This window comes from Parus major, chromosome 2, assembly GCF_001522545.3.
Source record: "Parus major isolate Abel chromosome 2, Parus_major1.1, whole genome shotgun sequence".
In the NCBI taxonomy this organism is placed as follows: domain Eukaryota; kingdom Metazoa; phylum Chordata; class Aves; order Passeriformes; family Paridae; genus Parus; species Parus major.
Window position 1 is genome coordinate 58421290 of NC_031769.1, and position 9555 is coordinate 58430844.

At 40.7% G+C, this 9555-nt stretch overlaps 1 protein-coding gene across 2 annotated transcripts in view; it reads left to right on the plus strand.

Annotated features, from left to right (window-relative positions):
- Nucleotides 1-9555, plus strand: part of DCDC2 (doublecortin domain containing 2) — a 68017-nt gene that overhangs the window by 51407 nt on the left and 7055 nt on the right. The window contains exon 10 of one of the 2 annotated variants that reach the window (XM_015617762.2): nt 9065-9128. In XM_015617762.2, the coding sequence (XP_015473248.1) occupies nt 9065-9109 (45 nt within the window). In that variant the 3' untranslated portion in view covers nt 9110-9128. Of the gene's footprint in view, nt 1-162; nt 2915-9064; nt 9129-9555 lie in introns of those variants that run through there. The other variant, XM_015617759.2, reaches the window with a different exon arrangement.

Here is a 9555-nt window from a genome sequence, read left to right on the forward strand (position 1 = left end):
TAAAATAAATGAAAATTTTAACACCATCGCTCTTTGAAAACATTTTTTTCACATTTAGAATACCTTGTGGAAATTTTAATATGAGGTGCTTAATACTGTATTGAAATTAAGTGAAATCTTTGATACCCAATGACGTTAACAGTGCCTGTCCTTTTTCTTGAGGTTGATCCCAGTCTTGAAAAAACATCAACAAATCCAAGGGTGACAATCACCAGCCCACAGGAAAGTGAAAAGAACGACCAGAGCAATGACTATGCAGCAGTTGCATAAACAGGAAAAATGTAATGAGCAGAAAACGAGAACGGAAAACACTTTAAATATAAACCATGTTATTTTTTGTCGTTGGCAACTTAAATTAGGGAGGCAGGTTGAGTACCCACGTAATGCGATGATGATGCTCTATGGACTGATGAAAAACAAGCGTTTATATCTACTAGAAGAATATAGAATTAGTTTTAGAAGGTGAGATTTTCTGATAGGATTTGAGGGGGAAAATGCAGGAGTACTTTATAGTAGTATTAGAAATAAACTAACTATTTTGTGGTACGAGATAGTTAGCAGCAATAGAATAACCAGAAAAACAACACTGTTCCAGGGAAAGGAAAAGAGACCCACCCACATTCAATGTCAAAATTCCTTTGTTGATTTGTTCAGGAAATGAAACTATCTTTTACCTTTTAACTAGGACGTGTGTATTTTTTCCTCTACAATTCCACATAGGTATAAGGTATAATCTTGAGGTATAAAATTAAGATATAACTACAATATGTTTCTCACCTAATGGATTTATGCCCACAGAAAATGATTTACTATAATGAGGGGCCAGTTCAATATTACTAAATAGTCTATTTTCAGTATATTAATTAGAATTATTAGGTTTTGCATACATAAATAGCATTTACTTAACACTATTAATACATGTGGACAGCCTACAATATTGCAGCTTATTTCCATTTAAAACAGAAAATTTTGTTGATTGTCCTGCAATAGTGAGTTATTGTCATCATGAACAAAGGAAGAGTATATAGTAGATTAGTTAAAAAAGTTGAATTTGGATGGATTTGTAATTCAGTCTAAGAGAAACTTAATTTATTAATGAACTAAAAAAAAGAACGTGCCTAAATTCAGGCTGAAATTGCCATGACACCATTGCAGTTGATGGAGCCATTTTAATATGTGAGACATCAGGAGAAGCCCACCAGCTTTCTGTAAAAGTCAGGAACAATTATTGCCTTTATGAACCCTTTGCATAGCCTTAATGGTTGGAAGTGTGTCATCATCCTTCTGAGCAAGCTATCTCCCAATAGGCTGTGGCTTAATATGCATTAGTAAATAAGGCATTGATCCACAGTATTAGTTCACTTAATGACAGTGATTCCATTGGTCTTATAATTTCTCTGTTAGTAATGGGAATAATTTGTTGTTCATAGAAATACAGCCCTGAGCATGATTTTATTAATTATACAAAAGAAATAGTGGGTTTCCTCATCGTTAATGCTAGTAAATTATTACTATACTAAACTTAATGTCATTTTTGTTGATTTCATGCCATTAAGACAAGAATTACATTTATGAACAAATTGAACTTGAAGCACTGTTTAAGGAATGTGAAGTACCACTTGCCATAACTGAAACTCAAACATCTTCCCTTCTTCTACTGATTATTAAGTATATTTTTCCAATGTAGTAGAAAATGTGGAGATCCTTCAGCATATTTCTGCTGCTTTGGCAATATTAAGTATAAAAGACATGTTAAAAACATATGAACAGGGTTAGAACAGTCTACCCTGTGGAATCCCTGAATTGTCTGTGAAACCTTGAAACCTTCTATGAAACCTGTAGCTTCTGTTGAGCTGTCTGAGAAAGATAGAAGGGAATATTGCATTTGTGATCAGTTCAAAATAACTCCTAATTTAGCCAAGCTCTTAAGCAAAGCGTGCACACTTCCTTTTTTTGTAATAGCAATTAAACCTATATTCAAATATATTTGATTTCTCTGGGATTTAAAAGGCATTTATAGTTAAGCAGAAGTAAAAACCAACAAGCTCTTCTCCTCAACAAAAACCAACAACAACAAAACAAACTTGAATCAGAATGGATAAAAATAACTGTGAGTGACAGTGAGGTAAAATGACACAGGTACCTTTATTGTTGGTTTCTATTTATAGCTTCTGAGTGCCAGCTTCTGTCATTTCTTTCCTTTCCCTAAAAGTTTGGTATTTTCCATGCTAAAGAGACTTACAGATATCAATAAGAATAATTTAAAGGATTAAACTAAATTCTAGGGAAATGTAATATTACCATTTTCCTTCATAGCAGCATGAAATTCCTGTGAGTGTTACTCGACTTTGAAAATGTTTCCCCCTATGTTCTCTTGTAAGAAAGGATATCTTTCTTCAGAAAAGCAAACCTGACTTTGGAATTAGAGATACAACCATTTTATCATTCACCTTGCTACACTGACAACATGAATATTTATCAGGTTTTTTATTTAGGGAAACTAGTTTATACCTAACAAATAATTCTAGTAGAAATTAAACAAAACTGATACAGTCTTGGTCTTGCTAATAGTTTTTCAGTCTTGGTCTGCTGTGTGTGATTGCTTAACTCAGTTTTACCTGAGAAATACATAATTTTGTAAAGTTTATATAATGTTATTTTATTACACTTATGTGCAACAATTCTGAGGGTTTTTTTTAAGAATTGTTTTCTTGTTTTGCTTTTGTTTTTTAAAAAAATTTGCTATTAAAGAGAACTAGTTCAGATATTCCTGTGTTTTCTCTCATATCAAGGCCTGTTTGTTGTTAAATCTGTCTTTGGGTTACTGACTTGATAAATTTGGTGATTTTGCAGCTGACAGGATTCTCCCATAACCAGTACTTAAAAAAAAAAATAAAAAAACTAACAAAAAATGGATTTGGCAGTTTTCGTATTGCAACTGTGAAAGAAAATACATTGACAATTGAGCTGTTACATAGTTATAAATGCAAGACTAGTGGCACAGTTAAACTTGCTCAGGGAGTTTTTTAATGCCACCATTCAGGTTAGGCCTGGGTTATTGGTATGTGTGTACTGTCCAGGCAGTACTCAGCAAATGACATGAGTTTTATCTGTTCACTGGCAATCCCTGGGAAAATTACCAAACTTCTACATGTCTCCCTGCAGAGACTCCTAATTTCAGCCAAGCATTAAAGCATAGGCTTAAATCCCATGGGACTGCAGTTTTCATTGAATTTTAACTAATGCTTTGGTGCCTTGGCATGTCAGAGCCAAAATAAAGTTAGTTTGTGGGAAAAAATGGGTGAAAATAAGGAGAATATAATCCCCACTCAGTTTCATCTAAAGTACAGTGAAATAAACCTGTGTGCAGAGTAGAACAAAGTGAGTATTCTGATCACTTGAAAATACAGGGAAAGGATTGTTGCTGGGATATTTTGATTGATTACCCCAAATGTACATTAAAATAACCATTAGGTAATAGATGTAAATACCAAATGAAGTATCTCCAGGAAGGGTGTATTTATTAAGTAGTTGCAATCAGAATGATTGAATGGGATGCACACGAGGAGGTTCTGTTTTGTGTGCCTGACAGCTTTCAATCTAAGTTTTAATCAAAAGAAGTGCTGTGGACATGGCAATAGACAGTGAAGCCATCTGCTCTTTGTAGATTATTCTGTGTGTGCACGTTTGTATCCATTAACTTATAGATGTGTGTGAGTGCTGAAACTGAAGGCATTTGCTGTGTGCTCACACACACTGCACTCATAAATCATGTGCATATTAATAGTTTAATCTTCTTATGATGTTAGTGATGGGAAAATATTATTGGCCTAGTTCAAAATGAACAAAGGGTTCATAGTTCAAAGTACCCTGACCCCATGACTGTAGGTGGCTTCTCCCAGGACAAGGAAGGTAAGGTAGCTAAACCTCTTGGGTGCCTCTGGCTGGGGGCCTCACCCTCAGGCACATCTGATGCTTGCACATGGTCCTGGGTGTGTGCAAAGGCAGGCAGACAACTGTTGTAGTAGCATTGTACTTGCTCATTGGGATTAGAGCCTTTCCCTGGAAGAACCTTCCCAAGCATGATTTTCTGTGGGGAAACTGAAGCAGAGGTTATTTTTGCATAAAAAGTGTGCGTTGTTTGTGTGTTTGTTTGTTTGTTTGTTTGTTTGTTTTTGGCAAGAGTGGGGATGGGTAGTTCATCTCAAAGGCCTTAATAGTGGTGTTAAGGCTTTTTTCACTCACTAGCACCTCCCTACACTTGGATGTTCCACTGCTGTTCCACAGCAGGCAGAGCCCTGGTGCTGCAAAGGGCCCCTGAGCGTGGCTGCTGCAGGTGCTGGGCAGTGCCATGGCTGGTGCATGTGGCAAGCAGATCACGCTGCTGACTGACCCTGTGGTGTTTGCCACTGCTCCCAGACAAATGCCTACTCCTCCAGAAGCTTCCAGTAGGTGAAAAAACTACACAACACTGCCTTGTGAGGGCTCCTGTACCAAAAGAAGTGATGCACGTGTCAGCAGTGTGTGTGTCTGTGGATATTTGGCTCCACATGGTGCTCCCAGCAGCTTTGCTTTTTTAACTACTCAGCCCTGCATACAAGCAGTGAGCCAGCGCTAGATTAGTTCCCTTACACATGGGATGCAGACTGCAGTCCTTGGGCACCTCAGTTCTCTGCACTTTGCTGTGAGTGTGCCTCAGTACAGACCTGGCATTCACAGGAAACATGGCCAGCAGCCTCCTTACAGAGCAGATCTGGAGATACTTGGTGTACACTTTGAGTTTCTCCTAATCCAACATCTGTGTGATCCACAGCTGGGTGTTTTAAAGATAAGGACTTGATGGGCTGGTCTGCATCGCTGCTGGCGAGAGATTTGGGACCTGCCTTGTGTATGCCTGGTTGCTGGATTACTCAAAGAGAGCCTGCGTGAGGAGACTTGGCAACACACCAGACAACTAGAGGCCAGAGCCTTCTCAACACGGGTGCCATGAGTGCATCTGCAGAGACAAAAACCTCTGGCTATAGGGTCTGGAGTTGCTTTTGAGCTGAGGCCTTCAAGGTTTATGCCAGTGATTCAGGCAGGTGAACTTGTGTGTGACCTGGAGAATATTTTCCTGTCATACCTTTGGCTAAGCAGATGGTGTCACAAGAGCGAGCAGTTTAGTTCAGAGAGCAATGCTGAGGCACTCCTCAGAGGGCAGTCACTGCTGCTGGAGGGGCAGAGGAAGGGCAGAGGACTCAGACATGTCAGGGCAAAGATTTGTCTATATGTCATGTAGACCTATGTCAAACACAAGACACATTTAAACCAACAAACTCAGTTTATCACTTTCCAGTTACATGATCACCTGGAGATCAGAACAAGCTCTTTGCCATTCATTCTGTTGTGATTTTAAGCTAAAGACAGGCTGGCTGCATGTACTGCAATCATCTCTCTTTATCTGGTGTTTACTTCAAGGGACCAAGCTCTTGCTACTCATCCTGTGGCCTAAAATGATGATGTCTCTCTCTGGGCAAATCTGGGACTTTGGCTCTTAGGGCACAAGGGAGTTCACACGGCTGCTATGGTGAATTTTGGAAGCATGCTGGAGCTGCCTCTGCCCTAAAAGCTCAGCTATAGGCCAGAGCTAAAAGCTGTCACTGGCTTCTGTGGCTTGTCCTGGGTTTCAGTGAATACCTCTGCTCTGATTTGCACTGATGTGTGCCTTACTCAGGGCTTTCTCAGTCACCTCTGATATGCTGGAGAAGATGCAGATGAACCCACTAATTTCTGACCTTACAAAGCAGGGAGCCAGAAACCCAGTCAGCCTGTACATGAGGGATACTGGGGCACCCTCTGATTTGTGCTCCTCAGAGATAGTGGCTCTGTTTAGCAGTCTTTGCAGTGAGGATTTTTGTCTGGGTACAAACTTGCTCCAGTTTCAGAAGTGCCTTTACAAGGGGTTATTCGAGAGCTGGACCTATTCTGAGCAACAGTTATCTGAAGATTTTTTCTTTAATCATAGTATCCAAAGGGAAAAAAATGTGTCCTCACATTAGAGATAATGCACTTGTCCAACAATAAGATCCTCAAGCCTGTCCAGCCATCTATGGGAGCCAGAATATTGATGTCAAAAGTTGTTGATGTGTTTTGTTTTTTGTTAGGGTTTTTCTTTTTTTTTTTTTTTAATGTCTGTTTCCATGAAGATTTCAACCGCTGTACATACATTGTTCTGGTCACAGGTTTTAGACCTGCAGCAAGCTTTTCTATGTTTTCAATATTCATTGACTGTGTCTCCTGATACCCATTGACAGATGACCACAACACCACCACCACCACCACAGCCTTTTAGCCTCAGGCTGAAGGGTGCCTTTTGCTGGGAAATGGCCTGAAGAGATGAGTGCCATAATTTTTGAGGCTGAAATTGCTTGAGCAGCATAACATACATTGTTAAATTGACTAGCTTATTAGCACTGTTAAAAACTGACCTCCCATCTGTATTTGCAAAAGTCCCCGAATGGAAAATTATGGAAAAAAAAGTGTGCCTTCAAAAATCAGCTGTAAATAATTAGGAAAAAACAATAAAAGAGGTTATTTGATGCTGGCTCTTTTCTCTGAAGGGCTGTTAGAAGTATTTGCTTCACCTACTGTCAATATGCAGAGATTATTTTCATCCCAATACCTCTGTAAATTATCTGACAGTAAAATTGAGCTTTGGCCTGCTTAATGTGCATCAAGTGAACTGATGCAGGAAATGCACACTGTGTGGTCTGCCACATGTCCAGATAAGAACTGAAGAAAAATGAGGAGGTGGATGGATTGTTTGCCCAGAGACCAGAAGGCTCCAGAAGAATCACACATGGTCTCTAAATATTTGAAATAGGAGTAAACTAGGTGGGTCTCCCCATTTGCAAAGGTTTTCCTCTGGGATATCATCCCAGGAGGATGAACTGACAAAACTCAAGTGTTGTTTCTCTTAAGAGGTGCATGGGCATTAACCCCGAATGACTGGTACAGGGTAATGCTCTGTAGAGATGTTGCTTCCTTCAGCTGTGTAAGGGGTAGGACAGGGAAGGGGTGAGGCTGTGTCTCTACAGCCTGCTCATGCAGCCTGTATTTTTTTTGTCCCTCTACCCCTGACATGCAGTGAGCTGAGAGGGCAGCCTGCTGTGTAATGGCAGGATGACTGGGCACTGCTGAATAATCCCAAGTGCTAATTATTTTACCAAAATTGTTCCACTCTTAGCCCTTTGAGAAAGCTGCTGGGAAAGTGCATCCAGCTAAGGTACTTGCAGTCTTTTGCTGACTCCTTTGCATTTCATGACCTCTGAGTGGCCTCCCTGGTGTGCAGCTTGTGCTGCTCCTCTCCCCCTGCCAAACTCTCTCTGCAGCCTCCCTATTCTGCTGCTTCTGCTTTCATGAAGAGCTGTTTGCTTGTACTTGTGCATGATTAAAAGTCTCTTGGAAATGGCAGGCTGAGGCTGTAGCTGAAACTGGGAATTAAATCTGCTTACAGGCAGCTCAAGAGGAAGAATGTTTCCATCTCTGCCTTTTGCCTGTGATTCACCATGCACTGGGAAAAATTGGAAAATAAAGGGTTCGAGACAGCCTGGAGAGTGGAGGACAGAGCAGATGCTAACAGAAGCCTTTCCATCACAGTGTGCTGGGGAAGCAGAGCTAACCTTCAGGTTAGCTTCTATTAACCAAAACGAAGACAGTAATTACCACTCAGATGAAAATTGTGCCTTCTTTCACTAAAATTGCAGAGAAAATGGTGTTGGGTTGGGAGGGATTGCACTGTAATTTCAAGCCAAATGAGTCTAGAAGAGGGGCAAGAAATAAGGTGAGCAGGAAGAAACTGAAAGGAGCCTCTGGAGCAGGGAGGTCAAAGGGTTGAAAAAAGAAGAGCTTGGCTGCTTAAGCCATTTCATTTGCACTGGGGTCTCCATTTATGTGTCCTTTAGAAAGCTGATGGCAGTCAGTGCTTGGAGGGGAAGTCCCAGGCAGTCCCATAGTCGAGTGTGTGCTGCAATTTAGTGGGGATGGGAAAAGTGAAAAAGTTACATGGTAGGGAAATTGATATGTGCAGGTACAGATTGCCCTCAACCTCAATAGAAATTTCCCAGGGAGCGTGACTTCCTCTTGCTGGTCCCCATCTGGAGGCCATGTCACAGACATTTTCCATAAGAACAGCACACTGTACATTTCCACTGCCTTTTGCTAATGCTTCAGTTCTTGCACCAAAGGGTGAAGGTGTTAAAACATTACAAGAAAACGGATCTTAAAAATGTTCCTGAGGTGTCCTAATCTTTCCAGTATGGGGCTTCTTAAGAGAGCAATTTTCTGTTCAGTATTTCTACAAAAGCTGTGTGTGGCACTGATTTTCTGCTGTGAAGGATTGCAGCCTCTGGAGGTCTCAGTTCCAGAAAAGCTCCAAGCAACCGAAACAAGGGTTTAATGAGATGAAACGTGTGTGGCAACGTTAGCCATGACAGCATTATCAGCTTTGCTGCTGTTGATAAATCCCAAGTGCATTTCCTATCCCAGCAAGCTTCAGTAAAATCCTCAAGGGCATTTCTTTTCCCTTAGCACCTGGGTAATGCCGTGCCATGACTCATCTCCTTTTGTACTGTCAAAGCATGTTCAGCTCTGTGCAATGTGACTGAGCACCTGATGTTTGGATCCACTCTGTCAATTACCTGATTGGTCAGTTGTCCTCTGGATGAAAATTTAGTGACACTTGCATGTGTGGTGGAGTGTGTTTTAAAGAGAATTATATACCCATATAACTAGCTTGGGTGAACTACCCCAACCTCTGCATTCTTTTCCGGCTGGAATTTCAGTCAAGCTTCCAGTACAGTATTAACAAAATGCAGGTGAAGAGAAGGGACTCAGTTACAGAAGCCCTCGCTCTCATCTCCTGTGAACTTCACTGTAAAACTTAAAATGTCACATTTCCTCCATGCACAATTAAAAAGACTCAATTGAAAAGGCCAGAACAGCTTGACACTGCTGCCCACACACTGATAGCCTGACAGCAGTGAAAGTCAATGGCAGTAAACAACACTCCTTGCAACCTGGACAGGTGCTGAGGACCCTTTCTACCCGGAATAACAAACAGCAGCAGTGACAGACTCTCCACGTGCCTTGTGAGTAATCAGTACCTCACCCCTGTTCTTGATGGCTTTCTTTATAAATACACACAGCTCATCTTGCCAGTCTTCTGATCTTTTCCTCTTTAGCACTGCTTCATCTATTTCTCCCCTGAGACTGCAGTCTTATTTTGAAGTATTGGGTACAATGTGCCTTTGCATTTCTAATATATGGGTGCCAGTGAATTGCCTTTATGCCTCCTTTCTTCTATTTTCTTTGACTGTGTGCATTTGATGAGCTCTGGACTGTCCATCTTTTCAGTGCTAATGCTTGGACTCTGCAATTGTGTTGCCAAGATGGGAACTTTCTTTGCAGAAGAAAATTTTAGTTCCCATGGTATTGTCGGCCATAAATAACTATTGCAGATTCAGCTGAAATTTCCAAACACATATGATCTGGCTTATTGATGTCGTAAGTCTGAAC